The 24,655-nt window shown below is 35.1% G+C and overlaps 1 protein-coding gene across 2 annotated transcripts in view; it reads left to right on the top strand.

Annotated features, from left to right (window-relative positions):
- Window positions 1-24,655, top strand: part of IBTK (inhibitor of Bruton tyrosine kinase) — an 80,216-nt gene that overhangs the window by 3,784 nt on the left and 51,777 nt on the right. The window contains exons 2-9 of one of the 2 annotated variants that reach the window (XM_072642677.1): window positions 7,209-7,932; window positions 12,469-12,565; window positions 13,659-13,783; window positions 14,743-14,853; window positions 15,989-16,159; window positions 17,857-17,974; window positions 18,078-18,258; window positions 23,017-23,140. In XM_072642677.1, coding sequence (XP_072498778.1) covers window positions 7,609-7,932; window positions 12,469-12,565; window positions 13,659-13,783; window positions 14,743-14,853; window positions 15,989-16,159; window positions 17,857-17,974; window positions 18,078-18,258; window positions 23,017-23,140 — 1,251 coding nt within the window. In that variant the 5' untranslated portion in view covers window positions 7,209-7,608. The remainder of the gene's footprint in view (window positions 1-7,208; window positions 7,933-12,468; window positions 12,566-13,658; window positions 13,784-14,742; window positions 14,854-15,988; window positions 16,160-17,856; window positions 17,975-18,077; window positions 18,259-23,016; window positions 23,141-24,655) is intronic. The other variant, XM_072642678.1, reaches the window with a different exon arrangement.

Raw genomic sequence — 24,655 nt, 5'->3', positions numbered from 1 at the left:
GTTTTAGAGAAGAGGTGATAGGATCAAGCAGTGTTTTAAGGAAATCAGGAGGTTTAGTTTGGCCTTGATATGCTTAATGAATTGTAATTTGAGGACACTGGAAACTGGGAGACAAGAGGCTCTTGAAACTGCATAGATTTAGGTGATAAAGGGTGATTTCTGTGAGAATAGAAAGGTAGAGTAGACACAATTTGAACAGCATTGGGAAGGAATTATTAATTGAACTTGGTACCTGATATGAAGAAAACAGACTAAAGTACTGACTGGTGTAGGAGTGAGAGATGATACTATTTATAAGGCTATCCTTAGACATTTTGAGTTTTAGATAATGAGACCAACAAGTGGAAGTGTCCAGGCAGTTTAAGAAATGGGATTGTAGTTTGAAATAAAGGACAAGGCTGAAGACAAAGATTTATTTGCCTTATGAGTAAGTGGAGGTATCCACAGGAAAGGGTGTAGAGACTACGTTAGAAGGCCAATAACTGAGCCTTGAAGAAAGCTCCAGACTTGGAGTGTGGGAGGGAGAGGAGCCCGTCAAATAGAAAATAGGATGGATCAGAAATAGAACCAAGACGGTATAAGGGAAAGTGTATTATGCAGGCATCAGCAGTTTTGCAGTATGTTACATTGATTAAACTCTATTAACCAGGATATGATAGACAACAGTGGAAATTGCAGCAGAGAAATTGTAGAGGGAAAAGTAAGGAAATGTTCTTACTGTTAAACTAATGGAGCAATGAGTCATATTGAAATAGAGGATCCTTGAAGGTAGGTAGACTTAGAAAACCACAAATCAACATTATCTATGTTGTATTGTATTTTCATTCATTTGGTTAAATGTTTCCTAATTCCATGGAATCAGACCAAGGTCTGGTTCCAGCACCACTCAGGAGTTTTTCTGGCCAAGGGAGTTTGACACAGTCTCTAGTTTCAGTAAGGTGAGTATATAGGTAGAACCCACGTTACAGTGTCAGAAAAAGGATCATTAAAAATGCAGACCAATTTAAATACTCAAGTCATAGAAGGAAGAAGGCAAATTGGATAATAGTTACATAGAGCAGTAGGTTAAAACAAAGTTGTTTTTTTTCCTTTAAAGATACAAGAGACTGAACTTACAGGCAAAAGAGAAAACTGTTAAGGAAAGACCTGAGAATAGGTTGCTCATGTTCTAGAACTTATGTCTGTCTTCCAGGCACTAGATCCCTTTCACTTTTGCTGTTGAGTCTGCATCCCGTTATTGACCAATAATATCTCTTACATCCCTATACTTCCTTTCAATCAGCAGGCATTTTTTAAGTGCCTCTATGTGCCAGATACTATGGTACCATCAATCAGATACAAATACAAATAATGAAACAATCCTTGCTCTTGAGCAACTGAAATTCTAATGGGGGGGGGGGGTGTCAAATAGATGGTATATAGACAGGACATATAAAGAGAATAAAAACAAAACAAAGTAGTTGAATAAAAGGTGGTTCACAAGGGAGGGTGCTAACTTTTGAAGGAAAAAAGGCTTTATGTAGATGGTGATGTTAGAGCTGCCTTAAAGTAAGAGGTATTTGATGAGTCAGATATGTGGAGAGGGCCAGGGAAAAGACATGGAGTTGAGGGATAGTGTATGCAAAGAAAATAACAAATAGGCCCTAGATCATAGAGTGTGTAAAAATATCAGAAAGGTAGAAGGGACCAGGTCTAAAAGATAAACAGAAGTTTATATTTTATCTGACAGTCAGTAGGGAGCCACTAGAGTTTGAGTAAGGGGAGTCATATCTGTGGTTAAGGAGAATTATTTTGGCAGCTATTTGGAGGATGAATTGAAGTGGGTTGACTTGACATAGGAAGACCAGTTGGGAGGCAGTTGCAATATTTCGGGTCAGAAGTGATGAAAGATTTAACTAATGTGATAGCTGTCTGAAAAGATGTATGTGAAAAATGTTGTGAAGATAGAAATGTCAAGATTTGGCAAGTGATTGCACAGATGGCGTGAAGGAGAGTGAGGAAACAATGGGAGTAAATATCAAGGTTACCAATCTTGAGATACTAAAAGAATGGTGACATTTTTGAGGGGAAGCGGGTTAGAAGAGAAAGATGAGTTCCCTTTGGACCTGTTGAGTTTTACATGGGACATCCAATTCAAGATGTCCAGAAAGCTGTTTGTGATGTGGGGACTGAAGGTTAGGGATTAGGGCTGCAGCTATAGATCTGTGAATCATCTTCATAGAGATGTTAATTAAACCTATGGGAACTGAAGAGGCATTGAGATGGAGTATAGAACACTGATTCTTAATCGGGAATTTGTGAATTTTTAAAAAATATTTTCACAACTATATTTGAGCATAATTGGTTTTGTAATTTGATATAGCATATTTTATGTATTTTGTTACACAACCAAAAGGTTAGGAACCACTCATGGAGGGGGAGAAAAGAAAAGGGGCCTTGGAAGAATATCCACAGTTGGAAGTTATCATATGCATGAAGATCCCGTATAGGAGCCTAAAAAGGAGAAATCAGGTAGGAGGAAAGCCAAGAGAGGGTAATGTCATGAAAAGCTAGAAAGGCAAAGTATCTAGGAGGGAAGGGTAGTCAGCAAATATTAAATATAGAATAAAAGTCAAGAAGAATGAGGACTGAGAAAAAATAATCAGATTTGGAAATTAAGAGAGTATGGTCATTCAAAGTCATCTTATTTCAGGCTTCCATCACCTTTGCCTAGACTATTTCAATAGCTTCCTATTTGGTCTTCCTACGTCAAGTCTCTGACTCTCTCTTCTCTGTCTTCCATATAACTTCCAAATTGATATTCCTAGAGCACAGGTCTAATAAACACTCCTCTGCTTAAGAACTTCAGTGATTTCCAGTTCTGGGATAAAATATAAAATCCCTTTTGGCATTCAGAATATGGTTTCAACCTGTCCTTCTGAACCAGCTGTTATTTACCTAAAGGTTCCATAGATAGATTTCAAGAGTGTCTTGTGAACTTGGATGGAAAAATTCTATCTTTATTTTCACTAATTTTTTGCTTCCATTCTAATCTAAAGTATTTTTTTCATTAAAAGGATTATTTTGAGAAGTGGTCCATAGGCTTTATCAGAGTGCCAAAAGGCACACAAAAAAATGTGAAGAACCCTTGGCCTAGACTGAGTTTACAAGCACTCCTTCACATGCATCTTGTGTTTCTGTCAAACAGAATGTCTTACTATTCTCTGTCCCTTTGTACAAGCTCTCCCATCTCTTCTCATTTCTGCCTCTTGGAAACCCTAGTGTCCTTCAAGTTGCAGCTCAAGTGCCTTCTTAAGGCCCTTTCTGATTTCCTGAAACAATTCCCTCTTACCTCCCCTCTCCTCTTAGTGTTTCCCTCCCTCTTAAATTGCTTTATATTTGCTTTCTATGTAGTTTATATTTCTTATGTTTACATTTTGTTCCACCTTGTAGAGTGTATGCACTTTGTGTGAACAGTACTTGTTGAATTGAATTTAGAGATCATGTTCTAGTCTAAACTCATTTTAAGAATGAGAAAACAGGGCCAGATAGGTTAAGTGATTTGCCCAAGGTCACACTGATTGTAAGCAGCAGAGTAATAATTTAAAGCCAGGTTCTCTGACTCATTGTACAGTGCAGTTTGTATTATACTATGCTTTTTCAAAGTTCAGGGAAGAAGGTGCTAGAGGATCATTTAGCTTGAAAAAAAATCCGAGGATTTTGTTAAATGGGGAATCATTGAATTTAATAAATCAGCTTCTTAATGATTAGGTCATATTTGGACATTATTACCAAACATTTTTATCAGCTTATGAATGTTAAGATCTGTAGTTAAATCTTAGAGAAAGTTCTTTCTTTTTTTAAAATAAAGGTAGTAAAACAATTAAATGAACACTTTCATCATTTTGGAGGGTTTTTCCCCTCCCAATCCCAGTAGTAAAATAAAATTAGTGTTTTACCATTTTATTTGCTTTGGAAAGGTGGATATTTGCAACATGTTTTTGTTGTGAAAATTTATCTAGAGGCATGTATTGCATTTGTGAAATATATCTGTCATATTGTCATCCCTGATGAGTAATTTACTCCAGAGATCAGAGATCTATTCGTAACCATTCTGGGTCTATAAGTGATAGTCTAGATATGTGCAGAGAATGAAGGGCTGTTAAGTTTAGGTAAGAAAAAATGTGATGAAGGTCATAAGATAATAGAATTTAGAGCTGAAGAAAATTAGAGGTAATCTAGTCGAGGTCCAGAGAGATTGTGATTTTTTTCCTAAGGTGACATGAGTAGCAAGTAGTAGCGTCTTTTAAGCCCTGGCTTTAGTTGAATATTATTATTTTTAAAATGGATAAGTCCAGAAATTTAAGAATAAAATTTTTCGAATTAACTTTTGCATAAAGTTGTAAATAGACCAATATGAATTTTCAGTCAATCAGCAAGTATTTATTAAATAGGTCTTTTATGAGCAGGCATTGTGCTAGGCACTTTGGTTATAAGGTCGAAGGATGAATTAATCTCTGCTGGCAAGCAGAGGAAGACAAGTACATATTAAATGAATACAAAATGCTGTATATGCAAAGTAGTTAAATGCAAGGTAGTTTGGGAGTGCAAGCACTAGTGGTTGGAAGAATCAGGAAAGATTTCATATAAAAAAGATAATTGAGCTGCATCTTTAAGAAAATAAAGGAACACTAAAGAGAAGGTAAGGAGGGAGTGCATTCCAAGCATGTGGGACAGCCACTGCAAAAGCACGGAGATGAGAGATGGAGTGTCTGTGTGAAGAACAGAGAAGAGAGGGGCAGGAACAGCCATTTATCAAACACTGTACTATTTCATTTGATCCTCACAACAATTCTGAGGGATGATGCTGTTATCCCCATTTTACAGTTGAAGAAGCTGAGATAGACAGAAATTAAGTGACTGGCCTAGTAAGTCACTTCATATATGAAGCTAGTATGTGTATGGAACTGGATTTGAACTCATCCTGTTTAGATCGCTGAGTTTTGGAGTACAGGAAATGTTCAGTGAGTCTGGAAAGATAAATTGGAGCTAAGCTGTGTAAGATTTTAAAGACTGAACAGAAGAGTTTATATGTGATCTTAGAGGCAATAGGATGTCATTAGAATTGATCTGAGTAGGGGAGTCACATGATTACATCAGTTTTTTAGGAAAAATACTTTGGCAGTAGTGTATAGGGTGGCTTAGAACAGGGAGGGAGACCAAAAGGAATTCTATTGCAATAATCTAGACTAGATGATGAGGGCCTGAAGTTTGGTGCTAGTTGGGTAAGTAGAGAGCAGGGACTGGACAAAAGGCATGTTATGAAGGAGCTGGCAGATGATTGCATGTTCTTGGTATAGTGTTTGGCACAAAGTAGATGCTTAGTAAACGTTTATTGATTGATATATGCAGTAGGGGAGAGTGAGGAGTCAAGGGTAATGCTAATTGATGAACCTGAGATACTGGAAGGATGATGTAGTATCTGACAGAAAATAAGAAAGTTTAGAAGAAAGGAGGGTTTAGGGGAAAAGACTATGAGTTTGATTTTGGACATTGAATTTAATATGACTCTGGGACATGGTTTGAAATATATAATAGGAAGGTGATGATGTGGGACTGAAGCTGAGGAGAAATACCAGAACTGGACATAGTCATCTGGGATATGATAGTTAAATCCATGGGAGCTAAGGAATGACCTTGCCAAGAGAAAACATGTGGAGGAAGAAGACAGAGAGCCTAAGACAGTACCTTAAGTTTGAGGGTATGATATGGAGGATGAGCCAACAGAGTGGTCTGGAAAATCAGGGGAGAGAGAGAGAGAGAGAGAGAGAGAGAGAGAGAGAGAGAGAGAGAGAGAGAGAGAGAGAGGGAGGGAGGGAGGGAGAGTAAAGATATAAAGTTAATAAATGCATATACACACATACAAGATACTATGGGAGGGAGGACATTAATAGCTGGGGAAAATCAGCAGAGGCTTCATACAGAAGATGGTGTCTGAGCTGCATCTTAAAAGGAAGAGAGGAGCTCTAATGAATTTTAAGAATCATTGTCCAACCCTCTTATTTGAAGATTAGGAAGCTGAAATTCCCAAGAGGACAAATGATTTGCCTAAGGTCATACAATTACTCAGTGGTAGAAATGAGAGAAGCCAGGTCTTCTGATCTCCAGTGTATTGACTTATCCATTATGCCATATGTATATTTTAATGTTTGAAATGGAGAGATTCTTAAGGGATTTTCTCATTTTCAGTTGTTGGGGGGATATAAAAATACAGGTCTAGAATATTTTAGTTCTTTTTCTAATGAGTATAGGAAATTATTTCACATGTATTGTGTTAACATATGTTTGACCTCTTTCTTAGGAGTACACTTTCAATACTAAAGTTGTATGCTTTTCAAAGTGAGGAAAAATGAATGAGTGTTTTGGGTATGAAACATAACTGACTTAATGTAGGTATTTAAATACTTGGATTTTCCTTGAGACACTAATTTGTAATTAATATTATTGATAAACCTTTAAAAAAACAGTGGGCATTAGAAGTGTTCTAATCATTAGTATATAATCTGAAGTTCATGTATAAGGCAAAAATATTGAGGAAATAGAGTTTACTGAAGGAAGGGTAAATAATCCTATGTTGAGTGATAGTGATAAAATTGTCTGCTTTTGATTCTTTAGAATTATAATATGCTTGATATTAGAATTTCTGCATGGAGTGAGGGATTTGAAGATTGGTATCTTGTGACATCAGCATTTCAGATGGATAGTAAATAGTATTTCCCATGTTTTAAAATTATGTAATTAAGATTCTGTGACTTGGAAATAGCTTTGTTGAGTAGAATTTGACTTAATAACAATTCAGCTAATGAGAGTTTACCTGCTAGAAGCAGTAACACAAAAGTTTAAAATAGCAAAGAGAAGTATCCATCTCTCTTCTACCTAGGCTATTCACATTCTTCTTTGGATGAGAGTTTCCTTTATAGTGTTTGCCTAGATTGGAGTGATCCTTAATATGGCTATTGAATAAGAGCATCTTAACTTTACTGCTTTTGTCTCTTTAGGGTCAAAACTATGTAAACCATTAGAGAAAAATAATGCTATAACTTTCCTTAAAACTGTTCACTTGACGTTGATAGTTTTACAATTTTTAACAATACTTCTTTTATTAATAATTTAATGAATTTAGTATCATTAAAAAATTTATACCTTATTTCCCTGTTTTTCTCTTACAGGTCTCCCTTGCAATTATGGATATTTGAAAGGATTTTAGATAGTGTGGAGGGGGATTTCCCCTCCCCACTCCCTCTTGGTGCTTGACTCCTGAAATAATTTATGAACAGTGGAGAATTTTTTATTTTTAGTAATATGCATTTGATATAAACTTTATAGATATTTATACTTAAATTTTTTTAAGTGCCAAAATAAATTGCACAACGATTCATAGTTTTGTACTATTGTCCTGAGGAAATGAATTTGAATTCTGGGAATATAATCTGTCCCCAGCATAGTTCAACCTAAAAAGCATATGTATGCTTTGGCTCTCTCTTTTTAATTTAAATAAAAATAAATAAGACTAGTTTTAAAGAACTGATCTTCTGAAGAAAGAATAAACAGTGTGAAAAAAAGAGTAGGATGAGTTCTTCTATGCCAGACTGTACTTTAAAATGTCGATCCCTGAAGCATGCTTTGGATATCCTTTCTGTAGTAACAAGGGGGAACGAAGGCCAGATTAAGGCCTTTCTTTCTACTTACTGTTACAATGCTGCAACTATCAAGGATGCCTTTGGAAGGAATGTTCTTCACCTTGTTTCATCATGTGGGAAGAAAGGAGTGTTGGATTGGCTTGCAGAGACAAAAGGAGTGGATCTCTTGGTGAGAGACAAGGAGTCGGGATGGACAGCTTTGCATAGAAGCATTTTTTATGGACATATTGATTGTGTTTGGTCACTCTTGAAGGTTAGTGCCATAATTTGAATTAGAATTATTTTTTAAAATGCTTGTGTGTTATATATCTTGATAAATTTTCATTAATTATAGTATTAATATTTTAAGTAGCTTTTAATTTATAGATCATTGTTTATAGAAAAAAGAATAATTGTAAAATATCACAGATTATTTTTGACTAGGACATATTTTTATAATATCAAAATAAATTGTTAATAAATATTTTTTAAAAGCTATCTGAAAACAGAATAGCTCTTAAGTTTTAAAACCACTATTATTTTCATTGTATTTGACAGTAAGGCAATAAAAAGAAGTGTTTAGGAATAAAACTTTGCCATTTAACAGTTAACACAATTAAAGTTGGTAGTCACAATTTGTAGGTCTTGAATAACTCACATTTTTATAGCATTCCAAAATAAAAAAAAAAAAAGCTTAAATACAACCTTATGAGATGAGGAATAGTTTTATTTTAAAGATCATCAAATTGTTTCTTAGATGTATGATTTGGGTTCCTCAAGCTGTGGAAAGGAAAATTCTCTTCCTTGAAGGGGAAGTTCTAAGGCTATTTGCTTTGCTTATACATTGAGGAAGTCTAGGTATGTGCCTGTTGTTGAATTATTTCCTACTTGGAGAGTTTTCTGGTAGAGAAGTGAGGGGTGATGGTGAATACATGAACTCATTTGCATGAGTTGGTAGGTAGGTAGTAATAGGCAGGAGTTGGGAGTAACTAAGATATTTCAGGGTGAATTTTATATATAAAAATTGTTAAATGATTAGAGACAGTAGTACTGCTAATATGGTACTTTATAGCTTGAGAAACCTAGCTATAGTATCAATAAAAGTTGCCTCTTAATTGTTTAAAAAAAAAAGTATTGGTAGTTTGTATAAGGAATAGCAGAATAGGCTTGAGTTTTAGCTTGACCTGTTTTAAAATAAGAAATACATAACCCTAATTAGATATTGGGAAATTCTTACACTATCAATTCAGAGTTTGTTTTCATGGATGCTATTTTGTACAAAGAAACATAAATATATAGAAATTTCTTACTCAGATTTCAGCAAATCTCTTTCCAGGGGAGAGTTTCAGCCAAGGGTTGGTCCTTGTGGAACATGAATTCTCATCACAACATCTGTGTCAAGATAATAAAATTTTTCCATTCCTTCTCTTAAAAAAACAAAACTTTCTGGACAATTAATGGTGCTAATGTTGCCATTATAAGTTGGATTAAATAGACATAAGTAGGAAATGTTCCTTATTGGAAAATTGTAATTATCTTCCTGTACAAACTATTATAATCTAATTAGCAGAACAAAAAGTGTTAAGTGAGAAGCTTTCCCATGTATTGTGTGTGTGTGTGTGTGTACATATATGTACACACACACTAATAGCCTAAATCCGTTGTAATTTTGAAATTTTATTCATAGCTTAAGAAAATTTTGTATGTTTATTTTAGGAAGCCTTACAGAAAAGGATGCCTCTGAACTCTAGACAGACTACAGCCTATTTCCACCTGGCTGTCTCATCATCACTTAACATATCAAAAAGAGAAGTCATCTTTACCCCTACACTCCCCATAGCCACTTAAAACTGCCCTTCTTCCTAGCTTTCCTAATTCTATTTGTAACAACACTACTCTTGTCGTCCAGGCTCAAAAATCTGAGTCATCTTTGACTCTTTCTTGAACCTCTCATATCCTGTTGCCAAAATTAATTTTTTGGAAGAAACTCAGCTTAGATCTAACAATCATATTTGACTCTTTTTACCCTCCTTCCTGAGTATTTCAATCCTTTTCATTCAAGGCCTCAATTCCTCCAAAGAATTGTTCTCACTTTTCAGGTGTCTTGTTTTGCCAAGTCCCATCAAGTTTCCCTCTGCATTATTTTTCTAGATCATCCTCTTTTTTGTACTTAAACTGCTACCACCCTGGGTTAGACCTTTGTCACTTTTCTTCTAGTGTACTGTAGTCTACCTGGCTTTCCTCTGCCCATTGTTTTCCCAGATCCATGTCAAAAACCTTCAGTGGCTTCCTGTTGTCAGGAGTACAAAATCCCTCTAGTATTTTCCCTATTTTAAGGATACAGACTCTTCAGTGCAGTATTTGAGATTCTTTTCCTTTTTAGCTTCATTTTATATCACTTCCCTTTTGAATTCTTTTGTTCCAGCCAAAGTAGACTATTAAATGTTCCTCACTTATTTTGTCAGCTTTTCTATTAACATGTATAGACCCATGCCTGGAATGCACATTCCCCTTATCCTTGCTATAGAAATTTTTTTCTTTCTTAAAGGAAGTAATATGATCACATCCATAAAGCCCTCCTTGAAAGCCTTTCCCAACCCTATTCCCATGGCTGAAATTGTTCTTTCCTTTAGGTTTTCTTACAGTAGTGGTGTCAGCTCAAAATCTGGGCCCACAAAGCGCTAGAGTGAGGTTGTTTTGCAGACTAAAATGTAATTGGGAAATGAATAATCAAATAAATAAAAATATAATACAATATAGATAAGGTTAATTTGTGGTTTTCTGGGTCATTATGTGGTCCTCACATAGATATAGATAAGTACTTGTTGAATTTTATTCTTAATTTCCGACCTTTCATGCTTTTCTATAGGCATCTAAGTGTCATAGTGGATAGAGTGCTGGACCTGAGTTCAAATTCATCCTCAGACACTACCTAGCTAAGTGACCCTGGGCAAGTCACTTAACCTTTGTTTACCTTAATCTACTGGCGAAGGAAGTGGCATCATTTTTGCCAAGAGAGCACCTGTACAAGGTCACAAAAGAATTGGACACGGTTGAACAACAAAGCTTTTCTGTGGTTTCTCTACTTTATATCTTTTGTACTTTTTTTATAGACCAAACTTTGGGTGAATTGAGCAAATGACAATTTTTTTAAAAAGCATAAAGTAAGCCTTTTTTTTTTTTTAAAAAGAGTTAATAGTAGCTATTAAATGAAATGTGTGGATTTTTATTTACTGATTAGACTAAGTAGAAACAGTTCTTAAGTTGAGACTAGTTAGAATTGAAAGTTTTTTTTGTTTAATGGTCCATTCAGTTATATGTTTATGCTAGATAATTATTCGTAATAGCTACTTTCATCACTTAATTTAGTTAGTTGAGATCAACTAGCAAACTTAATTTACATTTAGTCTTGGAACATTTAAATAGTAAAATAAAATTTCTGCTTTCATTTATGTTTCACATTACCTATGCTGTAGTGTTGAAGTTTTAAAAAGTCATTTTTGTGAAAATTTGTCAGTATATTGTTAGGACTCTCTGCAGTAACATCAGATAAGTAAAAATGCGTCCATCTCAACTTCTTATGTTTCCGTAGTAGAGGTATTGTGCGTAGCCCACTCTTTACATGGAAAATTGAGGATTATCATTATGAAGTCATTATTTTACCGTATTGTATTACAGTTATACCCTTGGGTCTTATTGAGATATGAAGAGCTTTTGGCACCTAAGCTAATTGTTCTGGAATGTGCTTTCTGAATTCTTGTTTGATTTTTCTGAGCTTTTCTGTGTCTTCCCTCATTGTCTCCTGTAGCTTTTCACTTTCTGCTTGATTTCCTGGAACAATCTTTCCCCACAATATCCTGATTTGCTCATTCTTATTTTTGGTGATTTTGAAAACTAGACAGCCTTTGATCCTCGTTAGAATCTCTGCATATTAAGAATGAATAGCTGCTAATTATGTTCACTAAAGTCCTACTCTGATGCCTTGTTATATCATGGAGGTGACCCAGGTGTCTTGAAGGCTGTTCCTTCTGAACACAAGTTCTGGTAGCTCCTACCACACTGAAAAGGCCAGTCAGATCTGGTGATAGAGTGTATGTCTACTGCAGAGGAGCAGCTTAGCTAAGTCATGAGAAACTCTTCACCAGATTGATTGTTGGTGATTAAGTTTCAACCTCAACCACTCTTAAAGAATCTTCTAGATTTTAAAAAAGTTATTCTGTGCATTTTGTGATGAGAGTACTCACAGTGAGGAAATCAGAGCTCCATGATTTGTTAGCATGTTGTAGTTCCTGAAGTGTCTTGAAGTCTTGAGGGTTTGATGGCTTTTCCTTAAGTAAAATGCTTATTATTTTAGGGCATGGACTTCATCATATCTATTTTTTGCTTACTTCTTGGTTTTTGACTGTGATCCAGAGAGATTGTTGGATGTGATGCCCAGTTTTATAGATGTATTTTGAACTGTTATATCTTATATAAAAATTTCCTAAATTTTTTTTTGCTTGTTAAACTGAGAATAACTGAATCAGTCTTTGAGAGTATGATCTATTGTATTTTTGTTGTGTGAGCCAGTTCCTTGCACACAGTAGGCACTTAAGAAATTTGTGTTCAATTTAATAGAATTGACATTAATTATTTTAATTTTTCTTTGATCTTGTGAATGTTATTTATTTTAAATGTGTGAGGTAAAGAATCATACTTTATTTTCATCTGTATTTTATGGACAAGATTGCTATTCTGCCTTCTTTGCTATGTAAGGAATAAAAAATTGATTATAGGTAAACCTCTGATAAAAGATTTTTACCCCCTTTAGCATGGTGTTAGTTTGTATATCCAGGATAAAGAAGGTTTATCAGCTTTGGATCTTGTAATGAAGGACAGACCAGCCCATGTAGTATTCAAGAATACTGGTAAGATACATTCTTATGAACACATGTTCTTCATAGTTTCATAGATTTAGAGCTGGAAGAGATCTGAAAAGTTACCTAGTTGATTCCCTCTCTCATTTTTCAGATGAGGAAATTGAGATCCAGACAGGTACATTATTGGGGAACCTGTTTGTGACTTTTATTCCTAGCAATATGCTCATGAAAATGTGTATTTGAGGTTTTGATGTGAGCATCTACAAGAATTATTCTTGGTGGTTTTTATGATGTTTTGTTCCATTCTGCATTTGTTACCTTTTAGACGTACATTTAGAGTGAGATCTGGTCTTGGGGGGAGGGGAACGTAACAATTGAATATGTGACCAATAAACAATTTAGCATAAAGGAGAGAAGATAGAGATAGAATGAATATGACTCCACCTACCAATATGGACCATAATGCCAGCGTAATTTGTTTTCTTCTTGCTTTGGAAGTGATTGAGGAGAAAAGGACAGGTATGCTTTTCTTCTGATAAATAGGGAAGGGACTGAATGAAAACTGTCCAAAAAAGAATGAAAATAAGGATACCACTTTCCCCATTTTACCCCCTACCTCTAGCACTGAACTATAGTTGCTTTGATAACTAGAATATTTCTACTATTGTAAGTACTACCACCATCTGGGATGCAAACTTCAGTCCCTGTAAATGAAACAGATAAAAAAAAAACCCAAAACATAATTCTTTCACAAGACCTGGTCAACCCCACAAATTGAGACTAAAGATTTATATCACAAACCAAGACTATAATGCCCTAATATTAATCCTGGTATAGTTTCACATTTACAAAAGAAAACCTATTGAAAGTGAGAATTTCCTTAGTAAAACTCTTATTGAATTTCATATTGACTAAGTTCTTCTCTATTTGGAACAGTATGATGACAGATGATCTTAATAATTTAATAATTCAGATATATTGAAAGCATTTTTATAAATATGGTCGTATTCTCCACTTTTAGCTTTGTTTTACATATTTAAATTAGTGAAGTTAAATATGCTTACAATTATCAATGTTAGTAAAGGTAAATTTTTATTATTTGAAAATAGAAAAGTAAAATGAACACTCATTTTCATCTTAGATCCCACAGATGTCTACACTTGGGGAAATAACATAAATTTTACTCTGGGTCATGGAAGCCAAAATAGTAAGCATCATCCTGAACTGGTGGATCTGTTCTCCAGAACTGGAATTTATATCAAGCAGGTATTTTGTCATATAATATTTAATACTTATGGAATCCTAAAAAGCAACATCTAAATCTGATTGATAATTTAGGTTTTTAATTTAGGTTAATGTTGAACAGCTGAGTAATGTTTTCATGAAGAAATCAATCCTATGTTAATATATTTTTTTTTTTTTAGCAAGATCTCAATTATGTTTTATTTAAGCCAATTAGTCATCGAGGCTTTGAAGCTACTATATTAGCTGGTACTTGAAGGAAGCCAGGAGGTAAAGATAAGAAGGGAGAGAGTTCTAGGCATGGGGAACAGTCAGGGAAAATGGTTAGAGTTGGGAAATAGAATGTGTTTGAGGAACAGCAAGGAGGCCCCTGTCACTGGATTAGAGTATGAGGTGAATAGGAAGTAAGAAAACTGGAAAGGTAAGGAGGGGAGCTAGGTTATGAAGGACTCTGAATGCTAACTAGAACATTTTATATTTGATCCTGGAGACGATAGCGAGCCACTGGAGTTTGTTGAGGGGGGCAGTGGAAAGGAGGATGACATGGTAAGACTTATACTTTAGGAAGATCGCTTTCGACAGCTGACTGGAGGATTTACTGGAATGGGGAGAGACTTGAGTCAAGGAGATGAATCAAAAAGCTGTTGCAGGAATCCAGATATGTGGTTATAAGGTCTGTACTAGGGAGGTGGCAGTGTCAGAGGAGAGGACATAAATTTGAGAGTTATTATGAAAGTAAAATCAACAGATCAAATATAGGAGATGAGAAAAAGTGGGGAGACCAGAATGTACATTGTGTGCCCAGTACCTTGCAAATAGGTGGTGAATCAAAGCTTGTTGATTGAGGATTTTAAATTCCCTTCACTTGGGCTCTTTTATAAGCTAGTGCCTAGTTCTTTGTCTTTAATATTTTTGAATTTGAATATGAGGAAGCATGTTATATTTATAGGATCATTAATAAAATTCTTTTTCCCCTCCTATAGGTGGTACTTTGCACATTTCATTCAGTTTTTCTGTCTCAGAAAGGGCAAGTTTATACCTGTGGTCATGGTCAAGGAGGACGCCTAGGCCATGGAGATGAACAGACATGCCTGGTATTTTGGAAAGCAATTTTAATACATAATTTATTCAGTTTTATGAGACCTGGATTAACTGGAAATTTTAATTTTTAGGATATTTTCATTTGGGTCTTCATTTTTAGGAAAAAGTATAATATGTACAGATAGCATCAGGAATATACTAAAATAAATAGCTACAATTTAATAGCATGTATTCAAAATGATAATAAAAAATACATAAAATCCTTATTGATCTAAGAAAATTATTGTTATTATGATTCAGTTATTTATTATTCATCAAATGAGATGGTATACATCTTATATTTTCAGCAAGAATTTGAAACAGTAGCAAATTTTTGTTTAACCCAGAGTGAATATTATCCCAACCCCTAAAGATTCCAGTTAAATAAGGTTTTATTTTACAGTATTAAATTTCTTTGTCAAGGGTTGCAGTTTAAGAATTTAGGTTACTGTTTCCTGATTAAACCTCAAATTTTAATCTTTTGCTGCCTAATTTCATAACCAATGAAATTTAAGTCAACACGATCACATAAAATTTATTATTTATTTTTCAAAATTAAAATTCTTTTTCCTTAAAAGTCATTTGAAAAAAAGTCTTTCCTTTGGCATATTTTACCATCCATTAGAAGATGTTGTTAAATGGGAGGAAAGGTGACATAGAAAGAAACTATCCATAGGTTTACAGTACTTCTATTTATGTCTTCTTGATCCAGGGTTTTTGTGGGGATGTTAGTCCAGGGTCATTAGGTATGTCAGTATTTTTTGAGCTCTGACTGTGTTTGAAAAGGGACTTAATATTATGAGTGCTGTGATGTCCCATTGTTTTCACACACCAATGAATACTTCAGCTAGAGATCTCCCTTTGTTCTTAGCAAAATAACTAATACAGATAATACTAGGTACATATTAAGTGCTTAGTAAATATTGGTTGAATTGTTTCATTTAGATAGCTTGCATGATTTCTTCCTAAAGAAACAGGCACCACCCATTCATTTATAAACTGGTGTCTCTCTTGAGGAAAGGGAGCGTTTACTTTATAGAGAAAGGAGCAATTTATGGATTTTATTTTGGGCTATTGCACCTATAGTTATTTCATTTTTGCCCTAGAATAAATATGTGATAATAAATTTAATAATCCTTTGTATTTTAGGTCCCAAGGCTGGTAGAAGGACTGATTGGTCATAACTGCTCCCAAGTGGCAGCTGCTAAGGATCATACTATTGTTTTAACTGAAGAAGGAGGTGTTTATACTTTTGGTCTAAATACTTTTCATCAGTTGGGTATCACTCCTCCTCCAGCAAGATGCAGTGTACCAAGACAGGTAAAATTATCCTTAGTTTTCAACAATAATAATTAAAAAATCAAAGATATTAGAATAGCAGCTTATTTTTCTTTCAGTATTGCTCATCAATGTATAATTTACAATGTGTAAACATTAGCAGATATTAACAATTTATAATAATATATTGCATATCACATTTGTGTACTGGTCTTTTCCTGTGTTAGACTTCAAAGTTGGTGCTACATGTGACTTTGTTTTTATTTGTTTTTTAAATCAAGAGAGTGGATGTCTTTTTAGATTGCTATATTCAGAGTCAGGAAGACTTGGGTTAAAAACCATGAGCAAGTTATTTAATTTCACTGAGTTTTAGCTTCTTCATCTATAAGATGAGGATTTTGTGAGGCATACATGTGCGTGTGTGTGTATGTGTAAATTCTATTAGGGCAAAGACTGATTCTTTTTCTTTTTTGATACCTGTCTGCTTCTCCCCCCCTCCCCCTTCCTTCTCCTCTCCAAAGGAAGGTAAATTTCGATGGCCAAAAGATGCCTAGTTGACTTTGGTTTTACTGGCCAGTTTTCTGTCCTGCCTTTTCCTTTCCCAAAACCTTAAACCTACTGCCCTCTGAGGCAGAGAAGTCAATGAGACCCTGCCTAAGGGCTCTTCTGGACCCTTCTAGCTTTAGAGTGATTATCAATAGTAACTGTTGCTGTTTCCCTCCCAACCTTATGGCTTTCTTTTTCTTGACTTTATTAAAGGGGCCATGCCCTGGCTACTTCTTAAACAGTCCTATTTAAATGAATGGGCGTTAAGTAAGTACCTACAGAGACCTTGGCCTAAAGGACTCAGGGTCTCCCAGAGCATCCTGGGTCATCTCCAGTCGTCCTGATGAATATCTGGTCACTGGATCCAGATGGCTCTGGAGAAGTGAGGCTGATGACCTGCACAGTCCTCATTCAAAACAAAGTTAAGTGCAAGTCATGTCATCATTTCTTTGATGGCATGGTCTTCTTCAGCAATGAAGGATGAACACAGTAGTGACTGGAACATAGTAGTTGCTTAACAAATGTTTATTGTATTATGTATCATAAAGGTTCAAATGAGATTATGTATATAAAACACTTTGTAAACTGTTAAGTGCTAGATAAATGTTATTAGCATTATTATTAGTAGCAAATAGATCAGTAAATGGAATCTGTTAATGATCAAATGCTTTCTAGACCTACAAACTTCTAAATTATAGTCTAGTGTTCTGCTGCTTAAATAGCCTCTACTAGCAAAAGAAGCTTAGGACAGAAGATGGTTGACTGTTTTGTAGATGCTATATAATTTTACAGTTTTACTAGATATTAGTTCATAAAGCAAACCTTTGTAAATATGTTGAATAAAATGAAAGCTTATCAGTTTGACTGCAAATGATTAAAATAAGATAAATGTTAAAGTTCAGATTTATTAAAAGGAAGCACATTTCTAGGTAAGGGCATTATATTTGTTTTTCTTGTTACAGATTGCTTAAGTAAACTGATAAATGTTAAAATTTAGACTTAATGAATCAAATTTTGAGATGACATTTTTTTCTTGTTACACATAAATTAAGGTTTACTTAGTTAAGTGAACCTTAATTTTTCTGTTCAACTACTTTTTAAATGAATTAGACACTTCATATTTTATGTACTCTTAAATGCTAAGTAACAACGAACATATGCTTACCAGAGATATTGTTTGTTTTTATGTATAGATTCAGGCAAAAAATCTGAAAGGGAGAACAATTATTGGAGTGGCTGCAGGCAGGTTTCATACAGTGCTATGGACTAAAGAAGCTGTTTATACTATGGGACTAAATGGTGGACAGCTAGGTGAGAAACTTTTATTATTAGTACATGAAATTAAAATTTGAAATAATTCTAAAACCTTTAAAAATGATATTTTGTAATATACTTGATTTGTTCAATCCTGTAGGATATTTACTAGATCCTAATGGAGAAAAGTGTGTAATGGCTCCCCGGCAAGTCTCAGCTTTGCATCATAAAGATGTTACAGTCTCCCTGGTTGCTGCAAGTGATGGTGCCACAGTGTGTGTTACAAAGAAAGGAGATATTTATTTACTTGCTGACTATCAGTGCAAGAAGATGGCTTCAAAGTATGTGTTTACCTGTTTAAAAAATAATTTTTCATTTAGTTTCTCTCTGTTGCTTTAGGAATTGGAATTTTAAAATTTGATTTTGAAAAAACACTGTGTGTGTGAGGTGGTACACATATATGTTGATATAATACTTTGTAGATTGCCTCTTTGGGTATAGGTGGTGAATAATTTTTTTCTGTTTATCAATAACATTAATGATATTCATAGGAATGTGGAATTTAAGAATATTAGAGATCATTTTAACTAATCTCCTCTTCTTAAAGACCAGGAAATTCCTCCCAGAATGGTTAGGTGGTTTATCTGATGCCAGGTTTGTCACTTACTTGTATTTTGGTAGCACTTGCCTCGGACATGTGACCTCATTGCTACCATTTTCCATCTAAGCCATATCTATCAAAGCAGTATTTGGTTGTTGATAATATCTCCTTTTCCAGAGTAGTATATTTAAGCCTTGCGTCTCTAACTGATTCCCTTTCTTCCTCATTAGCAAATTTTAGTCTACTTTGTTTCTGACTTCAAACACTTTTTCCTTAAAGTGGCATATATTTCTTGCAAATTTCATTCTTCTCTGTTACTAAGCCCACTCCAGCCCCTCCACTCTTTGTTTCTAGCTAACTGTTTAGAACCTGCTATCCCAGTTATAGCTACTTCTTTTCTTATGTGACACATGGATGCTCTGGGTTTTGTTTCACTGAGAGTGATGAGTAGCAGAAAAGTCAGATATCCAACTACTGGTTTTTGTTATTTTTAGTGGCTTGATGTGGACAATGGGCATTTTAAGAATAAGAAAGTACAACTCATCAGTGGGATAGTCTTTGCCTTTGATATTTTTGTTTTTGGCTACAGCTTTTGGAATGTTACATTGTTTTCTTATTTATGCATCTCCATATCATTCTTAATTTTTTGTGGTAGAGAGGCATACCATTTATTGACTTGTCAACAGCAAATAAGAACACCAGCTTTCGAGTTAGAGCATCTATATTCAAATCCTAAATCTGATACTTATTTGCTGTGTGACCTTGGACAAGTTATTTAACCTTGTTGGTCTTCAGTTTCTTCATCTGTGAAGTGGGAGAATTGTGCTAGAAGGCCTCTGAGGTCCCTTCTAGTTTTATATGATGATCTACCATGATTTCTTTTACCCCCACAATTCATGTTTTCTGTCTTGCATTAGTATAGATTTTCTATTCTCCAGCTGGTTATTATTTAGATTTGTTTGGAGTCATAGAAACTATTAATATTTCCATTGCTTGAGAAGCAGTTGAAGAATATGTGGGAATGAACAGTGTACCTGGAATAGGAATTCAGGCAGGTGGAGTGAACCACAAAGTTGATTGTTTGCTTGAGTCCCACCTGCAAAGGTATAGCCTGGAGTGAGAGTGAGAATATTCTGACTCAATGAGAGAAGTCAGGAGAGAAGGAACTCTCAGTAGTAGAGTACATTGAGAGCAGGACCCCAGAGCCTAGTACTATGCCTAATACATAGTAGATGACTGATTGAGGGGATCACCAGGGATACAATATCTCCCTCGTTTTCATTAGCACAAGAAAATGTCAAGCATATAAAGGGAAGAAACTTAGAATGAAGGGAAGCTTATCAACAGTAGAATGAGACTTCAGAGGATATAGTGGAATGGAATGGTAGAGGGGAATGTGGAATGCACTGCTACATGGCTAAGATAGACAGATGAGAATAGTGGCAAAGTTATGAGTAAGAAAAAGATTCACCTCAGTGCATTTCAGCTCTGAATCATAAAGATGAAAGATGCAGGAACTGGGAATTTGTCTTCTGTAGATGGTGGAGGAGTGGGAGGGGAGAATCAATTGATCAGAGTCACTGTGCTTCTCCCCCCTCCTCCCTCCCCTGAAAAAAAGTCCTGTTGCCACTTGGTAGTGATGTCAGTATCCATTGTTAGGCACCTTGGAGCTTGGGGTGAGGGGAAAGAAAGTTCTGCTTAAGATATCTGGGTCAGTAAATAGCTGGTATTCTGGTATTCTGGTATCCTGGTGAGGTTGAACTCAGGACTGAAGAGTTCAGGAAGGTGTGGGGGATGTGGCACATGCAGAAGACACCTGGCACATGATAAAAGGATGCAGCTTCCAACCTTTGCTCTTATTTCTACATTTTGGGGAAAAGTAGAACAAGTTTCATATCACTTCTGTGTTAAATCCCTTCTGTACTTGGCAGGTATACCATTTCTTCCTTAAGTCTTATCCATGCTGGTTATCTTTATCATTAGACTCTCATGTAGAATGAGCTTATTAAATTCTTTCATCCTAATTATTCTTCTTTGGCTGCTCTGTAACTTACCATTGACCTTCCCACACTGGTGTATAGAATTGAGTACAATACTTCAGATATAATTTGACCCAGGCAAAGTACACAGGCACTATAATTACCTTCTTATTCCTGGATATAACATCTCTCAATGTGTCCTAAGATTTTATTAAGAGTTTTTGGCTGCCCTATCATGTTCTTGCCTTCTGTTAAGCTTGTAGTCCATTAAAATCCCCAGATTTTTTTCACATGAACTATTGTCTTGCTTCCTCCAGTTTTTACTTGTAAAGTTGAGTTTTTTGAGGCCAAGTGTAAAACTTTATATTTATCTCTTTTAAATTCTATTTTGCTAAATTTGACCAGTGTTCTGTCCTGATAAACAAAGTCTAAATCCTGACTGTTACCTTATGTATTATCTCTCCTAGCATATTTTTGATATGCATGTTATCCTGAAATGAAATAATTGTAAAAATATTAAGTAGCCTAAGGCATACCAAGGGGAATCCTGGGTTACTACCCCGATCTTCCAAATTATTAATGACTGCTCTTGGGTCATTGAGTTCAGAATCCACCTAGTTATACTGTTGTCTAGCCTATATCTTTCCATTTTTTTTTCCCACAAGAATATCGGCCAAAATCCAGAGCCCCTTTAGAGTAGTCTCCCAACTGCCCTGATGCCCACTGAAACATTATCTCTGTGATAGATTTAGTTTTTTGGAGCAAGGCATCTTCTGCTTATTGTTTCTTGAGACTTAGGATCCCTTACACAGGTGACTCGAAGCTTGAAGAAGCTCACAGGAGGTACCAACCTCAAAACCTCCCAAGATGACATGGGATATGCATAACGAAAAAAATTTCACGTGCAGAGCAAGCCCACATCTACCAAACTTTGAGTTCCTGCACACATGGCTCTTTAGTACTTTTGATATCCTGAGGCTTCTGTCTTTCTTCCTCCCCTCAAAGAAAGTATGTAGACAAGAGAAGGAAGCAAAGTTGCAGTACTTGTGTCAGAAATTATTCCAGTTTTTCTCCATATGCTTACCACTTCATTCTTTAAATGTAGGCCTGTGGTATCCATTGTGCTCTTCTTAGGGTTGTGTCATTTTTCACTGCCCTCAGATATGTAGGCTTATCAGTTATATTTCCTTAATTTTTTGTGGATATAAAATAAACACTGGAATAATGGAGGTTTTGGGGTTTGTTTTTTGTGTTTTTTTTTTTTTTTGTTCTGGACCTTTGATTTCACCATAGTAAGGCTTAAGTAAGAATCTTAGTTAACCCTGGGAGTCTCTTATAGGGTAGATGAGTTTTCCATGATCACATAGCCAATATATGTTGGAGACAACTTGGGTGTTCCAGATTCTGAGGCTAGCCCTCTCTGCCCACTATTCCATGCTGTCTCTTTATTGTATCTTTTCATATTTTTAGTATCTTGTGTTAAAAAATGGCGGTAAAATTGTGAAGTAAGTAAAAGATTTTTTTTTTTTTTTTACCACCTTCTTACCTCCTCTTTCAAGGTGCCTAATAAGTTGCTTTGTATTGTCATACTGTTTTGGTCAAATACCTTCACAGGATATTTACCCTTCTTTAGGCATCTCTTTGAGGCCACAAGGAATGGCTTGTTAATTGTTGGATTTCAGGCACTATAACAGATAGGGAGATGTTTTGGAATAAAGAATCTGTGCACTATCCCTCAAATCATACCATGTAGCTGAATACTTATAGGGATATCCTTGTTTTCTTTGCTTACTAAATACAGGTTGTAACGAGATCTTTAATACAGAGTGTCTTTAATACAGAAGATTGTTATGGAGTATTAGAAGACGAATTTATACAAAGAAGACTAATTTACTTTAGCATATTGGTCAGATCATTTTATCTCTTTTGAATCTAAAAACTTTGCTTGTGTCACTGAGATACTGTGTAGCTGGAAAAGCACAGGAGTAGAAGGATAATAAATGAGTTAATTCAACAATAGAGTTGTTTTATTTTAGTTAGCTCTTTTCAAAACTAACCTTATGAAGAAGTGTATGATAAAAGGCACCAGGATGGTTCTATCTATTCAAAAAAAATACTTCTCTATTTGTGGAATGATCCTAGAATGTATAGTACTTCATGATTTCATTAAGTTGACTTTTTCTTTGTTAAAATGCAGATAATTGTAGGCGAATGGGTACATTAAGCTTTATCAGTCTTTGTTTATTAATTTATGAAGGTTTTTGTAGAGGATTAGAAAGAGAGAATAGGAAAACATTGGGACTACATGTTGAGGGCCCAGGTAAGGTGGGTGGAAGCACAGTGGAAGGAGGATCAGGCTTAGAAAGGGGAGACCAGATATAACCAAGCCAAACTTTGGTCACTTCACAATTTTGGGTCATTTCATTTTGTGTCTACTGATTGCTATACTAGGCAGTTCTTTAAAATTAAGCATTTTCTTTTGTGGGGAATACTAACCTATTACTATTCCATTCACTTAGGCAACTCAACTTGAAAAAAGTTCTTGTATGTGGGGGACATATGGAATATAAGGTTGATCCTCAGCATCTGAAAGAAAATGGAGGTCAAAAAATTTGTATTCTTGCACTGGATGAAGCTGGGAGAGTAAGTGTATATAGAAGTAGTTTCTTTTATAACTAAACATATAGATAAAGATATCTAGGCATGTGTATATTTGGTTTTTTAAAAATATTTTGTTTCTCTAAATTACTTTGGAATTTAATATTGCATAATTACGGGAGTGGTATTTGAAGGGAACTATGCCATCTAGATAAACTTTTATTAGTGCTGTTATATTACTTAGTACTGCTTTGTTGAATCCTAATTTAAAAATAGCATCTTTACTGTCTTATGGAGTGGAAATAGTTGTGGGCATTTTGAGTGTGATTCCCTGAAAACCGTGTTGAAGTCTTGCCTAAATCAGAATAATTTCATAAATGTAAAACAGCATTTGCCATGCCTTTTTACAAAAATTATAAATTGGTAGCTCCTTAAAAAAAAACACACACAAAAATTTGATGGCAGGTTTGTTGCAGTAAAAAGAATGCTGGATTTGAAGTCAGGGACCTGAGTTTCAGTCTTTGCTTCGTTTACTTTCTGCCCATATAAGATTGAATAGATCCCTTAACCTTTCTGGGAGTGCTTCCTTATCCAGAAAGTGAGGGAATTGTACCAGGTGAGTTCTAAGGTCTTTTCCAGCTCTACATCTATGATGCTATGACTTTTTTTTCTCTTTACTTTTGATGTAGTAAATAGATTTTATTTCAGTGCTTCACAACTTTCTTGATTTCACAGACACAGATATTTGTTCTACTAATGTAGATTGTAACACTTCCATAGCTTAGCAAAAGGTCTTCATGAGTTGTGCTAGCCTAACAAATTCATCTCTTGTGGTTAACCTTTTGTTCAGTGTTTTTGAACTCAGCTAAGCCAGTTTTCTGGTGAAAGGCATACAGGCCATTGTTATATCTTTGTTTTGTGTTACCAGGTTGGTGTGGCCTGCCAGAGCAGTATGTGCATACAGATGCATACATGCATATAGAGCTACAAGCATATCAATAGGAAATAAGTACAGGGACTACACCTGTGATTTTATTGATCTAAAGAATCTCCAGATGGCATGTCCTCTGTCAAAATCTTTTCTAAGATTTATATTTTAAAGTTTCCTAGAGCAGTGGCATCAAACCCAAATAGATAGGGAACCACTAATCTGTATACAGTTCTGTACATTCTTGAAGGCTACACAGTGACTTAATTTTAAAATGTTATGTGTTTTATTTTGTTAAATATTTCCCGGGTATATTTTAATCTCAGGCACACTTGATCTAGGTGCTTGACATCACTGACCTAGAGCACTGAGTGATTAAATGACATGCCCAGTGTCAGCTGTTATGTGTCAGAGAAAGGACCTAAAGTCAGCTTAGTTTCGTTATACCATGCCATGTGAAGAATTCAAATTAGTCCCTTAGAATTAGTGCAAAGTTAGCGCAAAATTAGTGCAAAGAAATTAGTGCACTAAAAAAAAAATTTTTTTTCTTAAATAGGTAGAATATTGACTTTTGTTCTCTTGAGCTAAAATGTTTGTAAACCAGTACAGGGAATGCCATTGATAAATAGATA

This window comes from Notamacropus eugenii, chromosome 2 (genome assembly GCF_028372415.1).
Source record: "Notamacropus eugenii isolate mMacEug1 chromosome 2, mMacEug1.pri_v2, whole genome shotgun sequence".
Taxonomy (NCBI): Eukaryota; Metazoa; Chordata; class Mammalia; order Diprotodontia; family Macropodidae; genus Notamacropus; species Notamacropus eugenii.
This window is presented reverse-complemented; position numbering and strand designations above follow the sequence as displayed.